Source organism: Gobius niger (genome assembly GCF_951799975.1).
Source record: "Gobius niger genome assembly, chromosome: 13".
NCBI classification, from domain to species: domain Eukaryota; kingdom Metazoa; phylum Chordata; class Actinopteri; order Gobiiformes; family Gobiidae; genus Gobius; species Gobius niger.
This window is the reverse complement of record NC_136864.1, coordinates 27,262,055-27,281,920: the sequence shown is the minus strand read 5'-3', so window position 1 is coordinate 27,281,920 and position 19,866 is coordinate 27,262,055. Positions and strand designations below refer to the sequence as shown.

The 19,866-nt window shown below is 43.1% G+C and overlaps 1 protein-coding gene and 1 long non-coding RNA gene across 2 annotated transcripts; both read left to right on the top strand.

Annotated features, from left to right (window-relative positions):
* The first annotated feature begins 5,428 nt into the window (after positions 1–5,428).
* On the top strand, positions 5,429–7,517 carry LOC306972441. Its single transcript, XR_013793501.1, has 3 exons — positions 5,429–5,530; positions 5,605–5,712; positions 7,433–7,517. It is a non-coding gene; the product is annotated as an uncharacterized lncRNA (long non-coding RNA).
* A 5,633-nt stretch (positions 7,518–13,150) lies between these two features.
* Positions 13,151–16,987, top strand: gtf2b (general transcription factor IIB). Its single transcript, XM_079569441.1, has 7 exons — positions 13,151–13,227; positions 14,868–14,980; positions 15,375–15,508; positions 15,587–15,733; positions 15,815–15,944; positions 16,064–16,345; positions 16,606–16,987. Exons 1-7 carry the CDS (start codon positions 13,211–13,213, stop codon positions 16,737–16,739), a joined length of 957 nt encoding a protein of 318 aa, XP_079425567.1. The 5' UTR covers positions 13,151–13,210; the 3' UTR covers positions 16,740–16,987.
* Positions 16,988–19,866: the final 2,879 nt, after the last annotated feature.

The following is a 19,866-nucleotide window of genomic DNA, read 5'->3' as shown; positions in this document are numbered from 1 at the left end:
CCTGGCCAGTTCCTCTATGCAACGCAACACGATGGCGGCGACGGATACCCTGCAGCCCAGTAGGTTGTGTTCTGTCCACAGCTGTCGGTCGGCTTCCCCACACCTCTCAATGAGGAAGACGCCGCAACCCGGTTAAACACGAGTGCTCCCACTGCGCAATTGGCTGAGCACAGTCACGTGATTGGCTATGTGAGGTCAAAGGGCATGCACTACGCACAGAAAATTTAAAGGCGCAGAACTAGTATACACAATTGTTTTGGATATATTAACAGATTTTTAACCCGGGTTACATGTGTCCTACTGACTTTAGAACGTCGTAACGCAATAAATGAAAAGCGCCATCAGCGCCAAAGCTACAAGTGTTACAAAATAAGTTACGAACAATTTCCTCCACCGATTTGCCCTCAACCAAACCAGATATTTATGCCCAATCCAGGACCACGGCGACCTCCAGTTAAATGGGGGTGTGCGTGTGGGATGTGGTGGACTTAGAGACAATAGTGGCGTTGTGAAGGGTGTGGACTCTGACTCTTGCATGTCAGAGGTTTGAGAAACACTGTAGTTTGATTCAGATCCCGACGACACAGTAGATGGAGAAGAATCATCAGATGTGAAGAAGGAGCTATCAACGGAACGAAGGATCACTGCGTGAGGCCTCCGGGCATCAGAGATGGGCGTGGTGCACTGAGTTTTGGGCCCTGATACCTTGGGATTTTTAGAACAGACTTTCTTTACAGAACCTTCTCCACTGCTTCTCACATCACCATCGTCCAGGGCAGAACGGTTATTCTGGTTTGGGGGGTAGACTGATGATGCGTAAAATAGGTGAACAGGAGTCTCTTTTTTCGGTTGGTGACAGGACAGCGACTCAGTTATGGGACAAACCCTATTCTTCTTCTTCCGAATGCTTGAAGACTGTATTTGGCAGTCTGTAGTAGTTGTCATTGCAGAGGTTCCTAGGATAATTTTGTACGAGGCTGTGTTGGGGGCCGTCTCCTGTGTCTGGTCCTGCGTGTTCGCTGGTTGTACTGATGAAGGCCTTCGTTGTGGGGAACAGGTCAGGCGTTCAGACGACACATCTGCATTTTGTGCATCCTTGTGGACAATCTTTTGAAAATGCTCCACATGAGCCATCGGCCCTTGGGTAGAAGAGGAACCTGTCTGCTCTGACAACATTTTCTTTGACGAGACTTTCGTCCATATGCGTTTAAAGAAATTCTTTACAGAACCTTCTCCACTGCTTCTCACATCACCATTGTCCAGGGCAGAACGGTTATTCTGGTTTGGGGGGTAGACTGACGATGCGTAAAATAGGTGAACAGGAGTCTCTTTTTTCGGTTGGTGACAGGACAGCGACTCAGTTATGGGACAAACCCTATTCTTCTTCTTCCGAATGCTTGAAGACTGTATTTGGCAGTCTGTAGTAGTTGTCATTGCAGAGGTTCCTAGGATAATTTTGTACGAGGCTGTGTTGGGGGCCGTCTCCTGTGTGTGGTCCTGCGTGTTCGCTGGTTGTACTGATGAAGGCTTTCGTTGTGGGGAACAGGTCAGGTGTTCAGACGACACATCTGCATTTTGTGCATCCTTGTGAACAATCTCTTCAATATACTCCACATGAGCTGTTGGCCCTTGAGTAGCGGAGGACGATTTTTGCTCCGACATCATTTTCTTTGAGGAGACTTTCGTCCATATGCGTTTAAAGACATTCTTAACAGAACCTTTTCCACAGCGTCTTGCATCATCTTTGTCTAGGTGAACAGGAGTCTCTATTTTCTGTTGTTGATACGCGATAGCCTCTGTGTTAAGAGAGACTCTCTGCTTATCTTGAATGGCTGAAGACGGTGTTTGACACCTCTTTGGAGAACTGATTATAAAGCTCTCGCACGATCCAGGGAGGGAGGACTCTACGACTTCCCTGTCGAAACGAGTGGGGGCAGAGGTTGGTCTGTTGCTTTTGACCTGTGTGTGGTCCTGCGTGTTCGCTGGCTGTACTGATGAAGGCCTTCGTTGTGGGGAACAGGTCAGGTGTTCAGACGACACATCTGCATTTTGGGCATCCTTGTGGACAATCTTTTGAACATACTCCACATGAGCCGTTGGCCCTTGAGTAGCGGAGGACGATATCTGCTCCGACATCATTTTCTTTGAGGAGACTTTCGTCCATATGCGTTTTAAGAAGTTTTTCACAGAACCTTTCCCACAGCGTCTTGTATCAGAGGTCTCTTTTTTCGATTGGTGACAGGACAGCGACTCAGTTACGGGACAAACCCTATTCTTCTTCCGAATGCTTGAAGACGGTATTTGGCAGTCTGTAGTAGTCGTCATTGCAGAGGTTCCTAGGATAATCTTGTACGAGGCTGTGTTGCGGGCAGTCTTCTGTGTCTGATCCTGCGTGTTCGCTTGTTGTACTGATGAAGGCCTTCGTTCTGCTTCCAACAGATAAAAAGGGTCTTTTCGGGGCTTTGTGGACTCAATTTGAGACAATCCCATGTCTTTGTGTTCGCTTAAGAGGGTAAGTTAGCTCGCTCCGTCTGTCTCAGAATGATACTGTGCGGCAAATTTGGGTCCAACGTTTGGGAGAGCTCTGGTGGCCTAGGCAACGGAACTCATGAGGCTATGGTTTACCACCGTTGCCATGGTTATACAATCTAGAGGCATGCCAAATGAGGAGATACGGAAGGAATCACTGGAATCGCCCATATATGGATGTCCCAGTCACGTGACCCCTAGCCGTGTGTCAGCCATTTTGACGGAATGCGTCTACTCCGCTGCAATGGATCAGATTATTATTTTTTCACATAAAACAAATAAAAGAAGACATTTTGTACATACACATATACATACATACACTTGTATACATACATACACATTCACCCACATTCATCCTGGGGGGGGGCGGGGGGGGTTTCAAAGTTTGCAATAATACACGAGATCTGCAAAACCAGACAAGCGCCATGAAAAAGCACCTGCCTATGTTTGTTTATGTTTGCAGGCCTCTCTTTACACAGCCCAAGCAGAAAAATAAATAAATAAATAAAATATGCAAATAAATTAATACCGATTTGCCGTAACTATTCCAGTCACCCAAAACAAAAGATATATACTAGGGGCGACAGTGGCACAGATGGTAGAGGGTCGTCTCGTGATCGGAAGGTCGTGGGTTCGAATCCCACCTCCTGAAAGTGCATATTGTCGTTGTGTCCTTGGGCAAGACACTTCACCCACATTGCCCCCAGTGTCTGCGTACATTGGTGTAAGAATGAGCGTATGAATGGGTGAGTGGTAAAGCGCTTTGAGTGCCTAATGTAGGTGGAAAAGCGCTTTATAAGTTGAGACCATTTACCATTTACTGTACATATATATACATATATACATAGAATCTTTCTCCTCTTTTCCTTACTTTTACAGTTACGACTATTCTACCCACCCTACCACAGGTTCCTTCAGAGGCTACAATCTGATATCAGTTGGTTATTGTGTACCTTTTTGCAAATACATTTTCACTGTGGGCCAAGGTCTAGGCAGTCTGGAATCTGTTTGATTATCTAAAAGTAAAGCGGCCTGCTACATAGCAACTAATGCCAAAAAGTCTTTGTTCCAGTTTTGTACATCAAAACAATTATAATTTCTTTCTTTCCAGTTCAACATAATTATACGTTTGGCTGCTAAGAAGCCCAGTGATATACTATTGTCCACATTCTTTGATTTAAAGTCTTGAGTCCTTATTCCAAGTAGACAATTCAGAGGACAAGGCGATATTTGTACATCGAACATATGAGACAGTGTGTCAGTGATATTGCTCCAGAATGCCTGGACAGAGGGGCATTTCCAAAGCATATGCAGCAGTGCCTTCTGACCCACAGCCATGCCAGCACAGTTTACAGTTTTCCTTGTCCATTTGATGTAAGATGTAAGGTGTAATATATGCTCGATTTATTATTTTGAGCTGTATGATTTTATATTTGATACATTTGGACATTTTTGTGCTTTTTTGCAGTGCTGCATTCGATTGTGAGTCAGAAAAGGGCACCAATGTCTTTTATGCATTGATTTTTTGTTACATTCTTATGGTTAGATTTAGTGTTACATAAGTAAGGATTAAACAACTCGGAGCCGTGCATTCGACGGTTATAATGCACGACGCGCAGCGGAGTGGAGTTACTTCGCGAAGTGCATTATAACCGTCTAATGCACGGCTCCGAGTTGTTTAATCCGCTTATACCAGGGTCCCACAAACGTAACATTTATAATAAGTATTTGTTTCATCTGGCATATTTAAGTCACTAAATATGCCAGACTACGGGACTATTTTATGTGGGTTATTAGCCGGTCACTGAAGGCTCGTCTCAGAGCCACTGCTATTACGAGGATCTCAGTCAGGCCCAACGACACAACATCAGCACAGAATCACAACACAACAGGACTAACCCGGAAACACTTTTCCCTGGAAGTAAACACCGATATGCGGCACTCGTGGGCAGGAGTTATTTCACTTTTACGCTGGTTAACCTGAAGCTAGCTAGCTAGCTCAACCAGCTCAACTGTTTATGGAAACAGCTGCGGTGGAGTCGCTCACACCTGAGCCCCACGAACTGAAACTTTTATGATTGACTTTACTAATTCAGACAAATATGCTTCAATGCAGAGATCATTTTATGTACGTCTGAAAATCATGAATAGTGTTTTCAATAGAAATGTAAAGCTCATATGTTATTAACAGTAGCTAACCTAGCTGCTCACTCTCCTCTACAAACATTTATCAAACGTTTTGTTTTGGCCAAAAACGTTGAAATTAAACAAAATCCATCTCATACGTTCCTGTCAGTCACTAATTACGCCTTTATCTGATTCAGATGTGTCATGCGTTGCTATGGCGATGCCACAGCGGAGTGATACCCCAGTGATTTAACTACCGGACTACGTGTGCGGTTATACCAAAATAATGCACCAGCCAATCAGAATCCAGTATTCACCCAGACCATGGTATAATAATCGGTATATTACCGAGACAGTGCCCCTGTTCGTAGCAGCATGTTTTAATTTATTTTTTAGAATTTTTTTACCTGCCATAAAAAGCGTGTTGGACCAGAGGGGACAAGAAGGTGAAGATTTTCCACTGAAGCAAAAGTATTTACGCAGCATTTTACGTGAACTCCATGGAGCACCATGAAAAATGCCTGTGACAGATACAGTGAGAGTTGTATCATTCACACATCCAGGAAGAAACCTATGATGAGGCACAGCTGGAGACAGGGCGCCTCCACTCAGAAATAAAATGGATTATTTATCTAGGCCTCCCGCTCAAGCTTTGGTTTCGTAAACACATACATTCAAACATTTGCGATTACGATAAGGCTACAGCGATGACAGCGAAGAGGAAACAAGCTGATGCTCCAACATTGTGCTGCAAAGTCGATCTTCCTTAAAAATGAGTCTGGAAAACGCTCACCTGGCCCGGGCGCTGGAGGCCGAGAGGCAGGCCCTCAGGCAATGCCAGCGCGAGAACCAGGAGCTCAACGCTCACAACCAGGTCAGGCAAATGGCATCTGCAACATGTACATTCATTTATCTACACGATCTAAAACAAAAGCTTTCAACCAACAGGAACTAAACAACAGACTGACCACAGGGATGACCCGCATGCGCTCACGTCTAAGTGGAGAAACCGCAATGTCGCCTGTTCCCCAGGGCAAAGACGTCTATGAACTAGAGGTGTGATTTGTATGTCTAAAACAAAGCATAATTACCTTTGTTTATAATGATTAAAGAGGGGGTATTATGCTTTTTTCAGCCACATAGCACCAGTCTATATCACACTACAATGATGACGAAACCTTCTGTTGGTCTGTCAATGCAGTAAATTAGAATAACTGCCTTGTATAAAATTGCTCTTTCAAAATGGCGTTAGCAAATGACTTGAAATAGGCCCCTGTCTCTTTAAGAACCTCTGACCCTTTCCGACACGCCCCCTCCACCCGCTGTCTGTGGCATCACAACAACACTGCGCTCGTTGTCTCAACAGTATTGAAACTACGATCGGTGCATTTTAATTTTTATTGTTGGAAAGGACCTACTGTCTATCACTTTGTGAACAATGGCCACACAGGATATTATTTGGAGACGAACCTTCCACACCGGACGCTTGGAAGGGGCTCTTGCCTGAAAAATAACTGCTGTTTGGAGGCTTCTCTTTGCATCTGCCATGCCCTATGGATCTCTAACTATACCCCCATGGACGACACCAGGATCTGCAGGAGCCCATACCATTCAAAGACGGACATTATCTGTGCAGGTGGACAATGGTTTTTCGAGGTTACCCGTTAGCTTGTTATAATCGACTACAGCTCATTGTTGATGAAAAGTCTGTAATAAACCACACATGTGTAAAGCCAGGCTCATTGTGTGATCATCGTAAAGGCTGCTTCGAGTAGTTGCTGCTTTATTGACGTTATTTGTGCATAATATGCTGCCTGTTTTCAATGAATGTTGTGAAGGTGAAGGTTGTTAGCTTGTCGCGGCTAATAGTGCCTTAGCTCCGGGAGAAACCACTCGGCTACGACTCACTGTAGATGAAATGTGAGCAATAAACTACGAAATCAACAAGCCAGGCTCCGTGTGTGATCATCATAAAGGCTGCTTCAAGCAGTTGCCTGTTTTAGTGACGTTTTCAATGCATAATATGCTTGTATTCAGTGAATTTTCCCGTTAGCTTATCGCGGCTAGCTTGTTAGCTCCGGGAGAAAACCACTCGGCTATGACCCATTGTAGATGAAATGTGAGCAATAAACTTCCAAATCAACAAGCCTGGCTCCGTGTGTGATCATTGTTAAACGGTTCTTTATGTGTGTGGTGGTTTTATTGACTTTATGTGTGCATATTTCTCGTTTTCACGTGATGACTCGAGGTTTAGCTTAGCATTAGCTTTCTCCGGAGGCTCTGTGCATCATCAAGGCCCAGCGCAGACACTGAAATAAGTGTTCTTGTCACCGGTTTTAATCCTGGGTGTTTCGGTAACAGAAACACTGATGTGTGTCTTTGTAAAAGTCTGCTGTGGCTCCGGTTCACAACACATGAAGCTAAACCTCCATGATGACTCTGTTTACATCTTAGGGCTAGACACTGCGGGGAGGGGGTTCTGCTGAGGAGCAGTGGTTGGATACTCGGCTGGTGACGAAAGGTCGGAGGCGTATCCTGGAGGTCGAGGGCGTTTCCTGAAGGAATCAGGCGTTTTATCCCTAAAATGGCCGCCATCAGAGTTTTTACAGATTACTCGAAAATACGTGAATGTGCCAAGGCAACACTTCAGGCATGGTTTTAATGAGGGAATGACTTAATAACATGATGTAAAGCTTGAAAAAGTCGATTTTGCATAATAGGCCCCCTTTAATCATCTTTGTTTATGTAGGTCTAATACAAATGTGCCTCACTACAGGTTTTACTCAGAATCAAGGAGTCTGAGCTCCAGTATCTGAAGCAGGAGATCCACTCGCTGAAAGATGAGCTGCAGTCTGCTTTGAAGATGAATTGGACGATTGCTCCAAATACAGCATTACACGGGGGGCCTAAGGTCAAAGGTCAGTCAACAAGAATCACTGTCGTCTTTCCGTTGTGCCGTGTATTTGTGAGGTTCAGACGTTCTGAGTGGTCGTGCTTTACAGACATTATCAGTGTTCAAAGAGTTGGTGTCAAAGCTTGTCATTTGTTTTTTTTGTGTTGGGTCAGTCCGTCACTGAACAGGTGTCGTTGGACAGCTGACGCCCCCGTTGTGGGGCGACTCCCCATCCGAGCCCTGTCCTGCGTAGGTACAGCCTGTAAAGAGCTCAGCATGTCCCACCTGAACTTGCATGGACTCCATTCACTAAAGCACCTCTCTCTGCACCTCTGATTATAGTCAACCCTCACTGGCACAACTGGAGTTTGTGGAAGCACTGTTTTCATGAGTGACGAATCACGTCACCTGACTTCAAGATGGCTGACAGAGCAGCAGTGCTGGCGTGAGCTCCTTTGAACCTCAGTCTGTAATGTATTAATTGGCTCAACTTTCTAATGTGTCCTCTTACATTGCTCAAATCACTGAGATTGCTTTGTCAGTCAATAACTATCTGGATCACGCTATATTTCCTCCATTTATTTGGAAACGGTTTGCGCACCGGCCTTTGCCATGGATCAAGCGATTACCAAGAACTCTCTGCTGGAGGCTTTACAGCAGCTGAAGACCGATATGCTGTCTCATTTTGACTCAAAACTTGACAACACCCAAAGTAGCGTCAATGCTCTGACCAACTCATTCAATTCGCTTGGTGATAAAGTTTGTGAATTAGAAACCAGAGTTGGCACTAACCAGGATGATATAACTAACCTGGATGAACGCCTAAAAGCCCTTGAGAAACGGAACGCTTACCTTGAGGAGAAAGTTGAGGAAGCTGAAACCGCAGCAGTGCATCGAACCTTCGCTTTCTTCGGCCATGATATGATCGGCTTTGTTGGTCATATTGCGGCCCAGTGGAGAGATGAGAGTACAGGTGCAGGTTTTCCTTTCTTTTATCTTTATCTTTCGTACCTTCCATTTCCACCGTAAAAGCTAAAATTGTACAAACAGCAGCAATTAAGTTACAGGTTTTTACAATACAAACAATATTCAACAATAATACAAAGCAAACCTTTTTTCCCCTTCCAACCGGGCGCTGTGAACCGTGGTAGGCTTCTCACCCGCCATGATACATTTAAAAACAGGAAATGACAATGCCGTACCGGATGAAAGACTCCAAAATAAAGCTCTGGGTCCATAACACTCCCCCCAGTCACGAGTAAATACATAGACGAGTGACTTCTATGCTACAAATCAACACCATGACAACACAACATACAACAATACAAACGAACAGGGATCAGCAGACACTCTCCCTCTCTGTAACCAAGTCCTTTGAAATTCAGTTTGATCAAAATCTTCATTATGGAGAATAGTAGGATGCCTTCCTCCGCAATCCTCACAGAGATGTCGACGCTTGCACTCTTTAACACCATGTCCCTGTCTGAGGCACCCACAACACAAGGACCTTTCCATGACATGTGTGCGCCTTTCCATTACAGATAAATTCCTAAAATGTTTACATGCAGACAATGAATGAGAATCTTCCTTGCAAAAAATACAAAAACAAGACCCCTTGCAAGAAGTGGCCAGTGTCGACAAAGTACTGGCCACGACTCCTTTGGAATGCAGTGCGTGAAGAGATGTAATAGGGTTACAGGCAATGTCAGCTTCAAGAGAAATAAATTGCACAAAATCTTTAAAGGAGGGGAAGGTGTCTTTCTCTCTTAAACCTAAAGTCACTTGCCTGTTCCAACTCACTGTAAGCCAGTCCGGCAATTTAGAAATGAGTTTTTGATTTTCTTCACGATCATTCAAAATCTCCAATCCTTTGACATGCGACATTGCCTCAAGACAGGTGCTAAGGAAATCTGCATAATTTCTTAAACCTTCAGCATCCTTAGCGGGGATTCTAGGCCAACGGTTGATTCGCTCTCTAAATGCTCTCTGAATTGTAAAAGGATGTCCATATCTGTTTATTAATTTGTCCCATGCATCTGAAAAGACATCACTGTCAGTACGCAAAAATGTCCCTTCCAATAGTTGTCTCGCAGGGCCACCAACATATTGTTTAAGAAAGTACAGTTGTTCAGTAGGGTCCATTGTTTTTCTCCTTATTCACGTTGTAAAGGCAGCCCTCCACTCAATAAATTGGATCGGATCACCAGTGAAGATGTTTGGTTTATCCTGCGTGCATGCATTCAACTCTTCATTCAAAATGTTCAGTCTGACTTCGGCCACACGGACCTCTCTCTCCACTTGTATCTTTTGTAAGGCATTTTTGTGTTCCTCTAACGCTCTTTTCTGTTCTTGTTCAAGCTGCCTTCGAAAAATAATTTTCCTTTCTTCTTCAAGTAGTAAATCATAATTGATCCACTTCGCTGCTAAATCTGCAATAGCTTCAGCTCTCGTGGCAGCTAATGATGCGGTGCAATCTTCATCTGCTATAGATATGGAGGCATCTGAACCGAAAACAGAATGGGAATATTCATACGTTAGTAGCTCTTCTCTCTACCTTCATGGAAGTCTTCTTTATCCTCTACAGCTCTGCTGTTTGCTATTGACACGACATCCTATGTCACAACTTGACATGCATCTACTCGGCTTCTCATCTCTACAGATGGGGAAATCAATTTTCGAATTTTATTGAACAGATCAGTGACGTTCACTGACATTTTGAGGGGCAGGTGCTCAACCTGCCCCACGACATAACATGTCGTGGTAATCAAGGGCCAACCATAGAGTTTAAAGTTAAGATTCTTCATTTTACAGCTTTAGGAGCCCGGGCCAAAATTTTAAAAGCCCTGTAATATACACTAAAGGTACAGCGAAAATTAAAGGAATAATCCGCATAGTTTTAGTCAGGGACGTGCACAGGTAGAGCCCAGGTGGTGCTCAAGCACCTGCCGCTTTGCCCTGTGCCCTTTAAAGGCCCTTCTCAAGACCCGTTTTTTTCCCTCCCCAATATTAAGTATTGTCTCTTTTATTGTTTTTAGATGTTTCCCCAACTAAGCCAACAAGTGCTGAAAATATAGTTTTAATGTTCAACAACTTCATATCGCGCTTCATTCCTCCTCCGCCTCTGGAGCCGCGGCGGCGCTGACGCTCCTGATCAGTAAGAGCAGCTGTGCCGTCCCTGTGTTTCCCCTGTTTGAGAAGATGGTACAGCTCATCTCTGTGAGACCTGGGAGTAAAGTAAACTGAGTAAATTCGATAACTTTATGAACGAGCCTGCGCGACATGACTGGATTATTAAAGGGAATGGAATAAATATATATAAATATAAAATGTTCTGAAAATGAACTTTATTACTCAGACTAAGTCAGGGCTGAAGGTAGACCAGGGCCAGAGCAGTGTGAGCTGAACTAAGGAGACAGAAGGGAGAGGAGGTGCCTGGGTTCTGGACACTTCATCTGTGGGAGGACGAGTGCAGGAACACGAGCCCAGGATTATTGTTATTCAAGATATTTTTGACAAACCAGATACTTTAAGTGTAGGCTATTATACCTTTGCTTACTCATCTGTATTTGTGCTAATCTTGAGTGCAGAGCAATGTGATAGTCCTACGTCTCCTCTAAAGTCTAGTTTATTATTAGGTCCACATGTTAATCAATGGTCTGTTAGTGTCACTAGTGACAGAGGGGGGGGGGAGTTGCCCTTTTGTCTTGGTTGAGCACCTGCCCCTCAAAATGTCTGTGCACGTCACTGGCGTCCCAACTCACCACCGGGACGAGTTCATGAGCACATTTCGCAACATTCAGGGTCACTTTTCAGCGTCACTGACAGAAATACCGGAAAACTGGCCTGCAAGATATTGAAACTGATGCACAGTGTTATTTCCACAAATGTCTGAGTTTACAATAGGATGACAACACAAATTTGCTCCGCTACAAAAAAACAAACAAAAAAGCAGGTATCGGGCCTTTAATTTCCATGTATAAGTAACTAGCGGAGACCGGGTATGGTTGTAACATGGGGAGAGTTGTAACATCACCAGTTCCACCACTCAGGGATCAGATTGGAGTCAAACAAACATATCAGTGTTTCACTTCCTTCCTGATCCCACATGGTGATCGTCAAGGTTGGAAACAGGTTCATGCAGATTCTAAAGAGAAAAAAAATCTTTTGAGGCAAGAAAGTACATTTTTTGACCAAGACTATATTTTGTTTAGTGCTTTTACTACTGCACATAAAGATTCTGAAGTTTCTCAGGCAAACTGTGATGCACATTTCCCCTGCTAATCTCAAACCACTATGTTGATTACAGCTAAACAATGGCTGACAGGGGTGGGATGGTTATAACACTATCATCCCCGACAGTTAACGACACCTGATTGATTTGAATACTTTTACAGAATGCCAAGAGTCTAGACAGTGGGAAAGAAAGACTGACAGATTTGTGCCAGCTAATTCTAAAATGTGAAGTAGTGAAGTAAAAATAAAAAAAGTGTTCATCAGAAAATGTACTTAAGTGCCAATAATACTGTATGTACTTTTTACTTGTACTTGTACTTTCCACCACCGGTTTTACAACAGGTTGACAGTATAACCTGCAAGATGAGAAGCTCAACTTTAGACATACTGCCATCTGTTGGTTGTAGAAGAAATAATGCTAAACAATATTTTGCGAAAATATTTGGAGCTCTCCCTTCTTCAATACTCCCTGGTAAAGTTTCTCACACCAATTCAATTTTTTTTTGTAGTAGTAGCAGTAGTAGAAGCAGTAGTAGTTCTTGTCAACTCAACAAACTGCAGTGGGATTGCCCTTGACTCACATGAAAATGCTGTTTTCACTGAATGCACCCAACGTTTTGTCAAACAAATGCATGACCTTTGCAGAATATTGCCTTTTATAAAACAAATGCACATGAAAACACTACGTCATATTGCATTGGTCATATGTATTGGTTAATGCATGGGACAGAGAGGAATTAAATGAATTAAGAAATCACAAAGGCGTCTTTTTTTCTCCCTACACAGGAAGACAGTATGAACTTTCACCAGAGACTAGAAGGGGCGCTTTGTGTGTCAGAGGGTTAGAGGACACAGAGCCAGGGTCAGTGAGCAGAGAGAGATCACAGAGTGGCACAGCAAGAGATACATGCGTCTGCAACAGAGGACATTCAGTAATGTGTGTTCGCTTGAGGAGAAATAGTATAACTTTTAAAAAATAAGTAGAATTCCAAGCTATTATTATTATTATTATTATTATTATTATTATTATTATTATTATTATTATTATTATTATTATTATTATTATTATTATTACTATTATTATTTGAACATTTATATATTTTATTTCAATATAAAAACAGAAAAATAAAGAAAATCACATCATACACTCGTAAACATTTGACGTATTTCGTATTATTATTATTCAAATAAAACATTAATGTTCAAAAACTAGTAGTAGGAGGAAAATCCTGCTATCATTGTAACTGGTATTAATATTATACGTGCGTTTTCGATGTTCTTTTGGTTCTTTTGTTTTTTGGTTTCCCATTCTTGAATTTTTCGTTTCGCTTTCGACACGTGACGTTTGTCCGCTTTGGGCCACCGTTCCGTACGTCACGCACGGAGATTATAAATAGCAGTGCCGCAGACAGAACACAGAGCAGTGACATGGCGTCCACAAGCCGGTGTGTACCATCTCAAATCTTGCTTTGTTCTGACCGCAGTCTTTATTTAATCCACGTACGGGTTTTATCCACTCCATATTGAGGAGTTCGGGGTGTTATTTGTCGTCGATGCAGCGATTACTGACTTTATTTCGTCTGAAAGACTGCGTAGTATTGAGCGGCTAGCTAGCAGTTAGCGTGTTAGCAGGACAGTTGTTGTTGGAAAGTCCTTCGCTTTAGTTCGCTGTAACAAGTTGCTCATCATTGTTTATTCTTTTTGAGGTCAAATGTAAATGTTCGGTTACGTTTAGCTCCACTCTTATCGTGGCGTGTGCTGACGTGAGTCGTCCTGCAGTTGGAGAGAGTAGTTGTTGTTCTGGCAGCTCGCCATGTCATCGCTCCGCTGTTTGTTTTCGTAAACACCGCTGGGGTCGGTCCAGCTGGGTCTTTACAGCTTCATCTGTGTTCAGGTCGTTTAAAGCTCTTGATATCGCGATACGGGATGAGTCGAGATGATGTCGACATCGTGAAGGGCTTCGCTTCATTGAGATCTGCGGCGTTAAACGTGATGTCGTGTGATTTCGCTTTACACCTTTCTAATGTACATTTGCGATTAGCTTTGTAATCACGTCCTTTCGAATAGCTGAATACTGAATGGACAATTTGTATTTGTTGAGCTACGGTTTTGTGGACAGTGTTTCCCAATAGAGACAAACGAGCTGAAACTGGTTTTGCCTACATTTTACTAAATATCGTTAGCCACTTAGCATAATTGCCTAACTCATTTTTTTATTTATTTGGGAAAACATGTAAAAAGACGTTTTATAGGAAACACATTGTTTTTCTCTCATTGCCATTTTAACAATACAAAATGACTTAGGCAGTTATGCTTTGTGGCTAACGTAACTAGACTGTTCACAGATTTAGTGGAGAAAGTCAGGCTGAAATGTGTTAATTTAAAAGATCCTTATCTTTTCAGCTGCATTAATAAATATCTAGAACTCTAGAGCAAATGTATAATGTTCAAAGAATCCATAGATGTTGATCATTTATTTGGGCCGTTGCCATCAAGTGCCCCCCAGACATCAGTACTTGGTATCAGTGTTAGTTTTGACAACATATTTTAATTTAGTTTTAGTCTTTTGATGAAAATGTAATTCAATTTTAGTCGAGATTTAGTCAAAAAAATCTTCAATTTTAGTCTAGTTTTGACTAAATTTAAGATGAATTTAGTCGACTTTGCATTGATAATATTCATTATAATCATATTTAATCTTGTTCCTCTGCTTCATGGAGCTGCTCCACATGAACAAAGCTCAGAGCTGATCCTTTGGCAGAGAATTTACATGATCTGAGGCTCTTTCAGACGGTCAATATAAGTTTGGATGACTTTAGTCTCTCCCTTTCATTTTTATTAAGTCTTATTTTAGTCGACTAAAATATCTGGACATTTTAGTCACAGTTTTAGTCTCATGAAAAACTTTTAATTTAGTTTTAGTCCAATTTTAGTCGTCAAAAATAACACTTTGACTAAAATTAAGACACTGCTTGGTATCTAGAAAAACATTAAGTATCTTATCTTTTCTCTCCACCACACTGGTGCTTTTTAAACAATGCCAACCCCTGTTCAGCACCAGTAAATGTGTGTTCTTGTGTTTCAGTGGAGAGGGGCTGTCCCTGCCCAGAGTGACCTGTCCAAACCATCCTGAAGCCTGTTTGGTGGAGGACTACAGAGCGGGTGACATGATCTGCCCAGAATGTGGACTTGTCGTCGGTGAGTGTTAGAACACGGCGTCGCGGTAGGATCTCGTAACGGAACAAGCGTGCATTGGGTTGGCTACATCTCCTCAGACATTAGACGCTTCCTTTTTCATATTGCAAAGCACGAGTATGAGACGACATGGCGACTTAGTGCTGCAGTATTCCCAGAGCTGCGGAAGTGCGTCTAACAAGCCCCGGGAGGCTCTGATGCAACGACACCCCTCTGTGTCCTCACGCTGCCCAGACACCGCAGCTCGCTCCAGGCAACACCACAGAGCTACACAGGCACAATAACTGGATTACACGGGGACTGATCCAATTCTCAGGCACCTGTGGAAAGACAGAGGAGAGAAATGGCAGAGGTTGGTCGGTCATTTATCGGTTTATCGTCTCTTGTCTCTTCCCAGGGGACCGTGTAATCGACGTCGGCTCAGAGTGGAGGACGTTCTCTAATGAAAAAGCCCTCAAAGATCCTTCTCGTGTGGGAGACGCCCAGAACCCTTTGCTGAACGGTGGAGACCTCACCACAATGATCAGCAAGGTCTGCAGCTCAGTCCAGTCAGGAGGAAGGTATATACCGGGTCTGTACAAACTCTAAGACCCTCTGTTGTGTCCACAGGGGACAGGAGCAGCTAGTTTTGACGAGTTCGGAAACTCCAAATACCAAAACCGACGGACGATGAGCAGCTCAGACCGCGCCATGCTCAACGCCTTCAAAGAGATCACCACTATGGCCGACCGCATCAACCTGCCCAGGAACATTGTTGTGAGTGTCATTAAAAAATAACGGTAGTAAATTCAGTCTAAAACAGCTCTAATGTCTGTGTTTGTGGCTCATTTTCTTCAGGACAGAACAAACAACTTGTTCAAACAGGTTTATGAACAGAAGAGTCTTAAAGGGCGAGCAAATGATGCCATTGCCTCGGCCTGTCTTTACATCGCCTGCCGGCAGGAGGGGGTCCCGCGTACTTTCAAAGGTTGGTACAGTGGATTTAGTCATTTTTATTTTTTTCAAACTAAAATATGGTCTTTAAACTTTTCTAATATCTATTTGATAGAGTAGCGTTTTTTGATTGCCTGTCTGTTGTTTGTGCAGAGATCTGTGCAGTGTCCCGGATCTCCAAGAAGGAGATTGGCCGTTGTTTTAAATTAATCCTCAAAGCCCTGGAGACCAGTGTGGACCTGATCACCACTGGAGACTTCATGTCGCGCTTCTGCTCCAACCTGGGGCTGCCCAAGCAGGTGCAGATGGCAGCCACCTACATCGCCCGCAAGGCCGTGGAGATGGACCTGGTGCCAGGACGCAGTCCCATCTCTGTGGCTGCTGCTGCCATCTACATGGCCTCTCAGGCCTCCGCCGAGAAGAAGACACAGAAAGGTAAGGACACACCAAGACGAAGCAAACATTTGACATCAGGAACCAACAGGGCTCTTCCATCACACTGTTAAAGAACAATGTGTAAAATAAACTGATTAAACAAATAACAAAACTTCTCAATCTATTATATATAACTTGAATACTTTCTGTTCCTCATGTTTTAAACATGTACAGTGTTGAAAATCAGTTTGCTATTTCCACTGCACAATGTCACAAGTACAAAGGTGTGTATGACAGTTCTGATGGTCTTGTTCTGACAGAGATTGGAGACATTGCTGGAGTGGCAGACGTGACGATCAGACAGTCCTACCGGCTGATCTATCCCCGGGCCGCGGAGCTGTTTCCTCCCGACTTTAAGTTTGACACGCCAGTGGAGAAGCTGCCTCAGCTGTGATCACTGCTGTCTGAAGCCTCTACATCCGCAGCACTGGCCTTAGTGGATGCTCCATGGAAGGCGGACACATTCCTCTCAGCCACAGACTGTTGTGTACATATGTCCCGTGGACGACTCGGCGGACGCCACTCAATTTTAGGCTGTTTTCTTACTGTAAACAGACTTTTATTTTGTAGGAAATGACCAGCTTCTATTTTGTTTGAACTCTTCAAGTTATTTAAAAAATAAAAAGTTTTTCCTTAAAATTCTTCAACCATCGTGTTTTAGTCGGCATACAAGCGTCATTTCCAGGTGATTAATATGTAATGTATGTATGGAAGAGTGGTCGGCTTAGCTTAACCTGTGCCCAAATATGTGGCTGTTTTGATTCCATCAACACTAGAGGGTAATCCTCCAGTTTCCACTTGAACAAACCTGGCTCGGTCTAGAATGGGCCCCTGGGAGCTGCACTGGGGTCATCGATTGCTCTTGACAGCCTAGTGCAATGGGAGAGTGTGTCAAACGCAGAGGACACACTTCCATATGGGACAAACAAGTGTGCCTTGACCTTTAAGTGGCTAGGACATAAACGGGCATGACCTCCATTTTTATCCTTTATTTTGCCAATAGTACAGGTTCATTATTTCCGGGGACATTATTTCTGACATGCCGGTATAGGGCAAGAAATTTCTGCTAGTGTTTTGTTAACATGATCCTTAAGTGTTGTGTATTGGTTCTCAAGACGATTATCCAATCAGAAAGCAGAATAGCCCCACTCTTGCAGCCTCCTGTAGTTACAGCTCTGAGGTTCTTAGCTTTAAAAACTGCTTGTGTCCTCATATGCAGCTTCAGGGAGACGTTTCAAGCAGAAACTTTCAAAGTGATTATGTCATTTTTCCCTACTCGCCTGCAGGGCCTTAAAGGAATAGTTCACCGTCCTTCCATACTGAGATATGTTCTTACCTGAGCTTAGACGAGTTGATACGTACCTGTCTGGTCTTTGAGCCCGTGGAGGAGTGTGGTCGCTTCCAACCTCACCCCCTTTGGGAGCTAAAGGAATACGTTGGGAGAGGCCAAAGGCTAGGAACATCTTTGGTCTTTTAGCGTGACTGAGGGCACACACACAGACCAGACAGGTACACATCAACTCGTCTAAGCTCAGGTAAGAACATATCTCAGTATGGAAAAATGGTGAACTATTCCTTTAAAAGAGTGATACCTGACATTTTCTTTTTGTAGGGTAAAAGTATTTTTGCCCCATAAAAGTTTTGTGTAAAAGATCATTTGAAAATTCCAACTTACCTTAATACACTGAACAAACTGTTGTCAGCTCCCAAAGACATTAAACATTTTCTATAAACACAACAGACACATTTCTGTGTCAAATCTGTCTAAATCTGTGTTATTGAGCACTTCCCCTTTATGCCTCACAGGTGTGGCTCACCACATGAATATTGCACAGGTGTGCCTTACTGCTGTCCCCAATAAAAGTCCACTCTGAAATGTTCCGTTTGGCTTTATTGGGGCGTCTGGGGAGAAAATCCGTCTGGAAGTGTCTGGTGTGACCATTTGTCTCACAAAGTGCAACAAATCCAGAGCCGTGGTTAGGAGGCGCTAATGGACAATGGATAGATTATACCTGACAAAATGTAGCTTTGTAACAATTTATAATAACTTGTACCATGGCAGTACAAAAATGTGTATCAGTACTTTAGAGGTATATAATGTAATCAGACATAAGACTCTTAGGGTTAGGGCTTTACGATTAAATGGGTTAGATTTGGGTCTTGTCTTATATTACACACATATTCATGCTGATGGGATAGATATCTCAGAAAAGGAGTAGTGCTCAAACAGATTTGTGAACACTATTTGAGAGAGAAATTTGTCTATACCTAGTGTTGTTTGAGCACAAAAAGTGTTGTGTTCCTTGCTTTAGGCATGAAGGTGCAATCCCCATGTTCACCAACAAGTGTCTCCAAACCAAACCCAAGGCCACATCACTATTACAAACGTTTAATTGCGCTCTTGATCGGCAACAATTGACAACACTGCTTGGACTTTTTACACCGGTGTGAACAGTTCAGTGACAACATTGGTGTACCATCCATATTCTGTCCCGACAACACGCACAAACAAGCAAATAATAATAAAAAAAACTTTGTACAATCTATGTTCATCATTAGAAAACGTAGATATTTCAAAACTAGGGATAAAATTAGTGCTTTCAGCTTAAGTGTGTACATACAGTCTTTAATATAGGAGCTCCCGCCATTTGTTAACATGCAAAATCGAGCCACCAATCAGGATGAAGGGCGGGAAAAATGTCCTCAGTCAATTTTCATTCTGATCCCGTGGCGGCTTCCCGGAAGACTCGCGGATTTGGTTGCGCTGCTGTAGTCCTTAAGGTTTGAGGTATTGAAAGATTGTCCAAAGCGAGACAGTTTGAAAGTGACAAAAAAAAACAGACACGGAGATCACGCGACGAGTCACTGAGCGAGACAGAAAAAAAAACGACACATGACCAGCTACTCCGCCAAAGAGACCAGTGTTTTGTAAAAATGGGATCTGCCCATGGGATTCGGAAGATTGCGCTTTGAGGAGGTGCTCAATGGCTTTGAAATGTACAATAATGTTGCGGTAAAATCCTCAGTCTCCACCACAGATTTTGATTTAACCGCCATGGCAACAGATATACATATTAAAGCCATGCTGCGTAACATTTCACCCAGTCAACGGAATCAAGTACATGCATTCACTTCATTGTGGGCGGTTTTATTCATGAAAACTACCTCAAAAATATGTGTAAAAAAGAAAAAAAAAATACAATCCAGAAATCTCCTCAGACCTGACTCGACACCTTGCTGGGAGCGGGACATAGATACAGGCGGCATCTCGTCATAGAAGGGGGCGTGGCTTCGCCGAGGGGGAAAATAGAATATTTTGGGAAACACAATTTTTCACTCTTTTCACCCATTTTCTGGTGGAATATCAACTTATTTCTCACATAAATAAAGTCAAGTGTAAATCAGGCCCATATGGATATTTTCTCACAGCAGATTGTTCAGTAGAAGTGAAAAAAATGGCAGTTGTAGCTAGCGCTAGCTAACCGTTAGCACTAGCCCGATGCTAACATGTAGCATCAAGT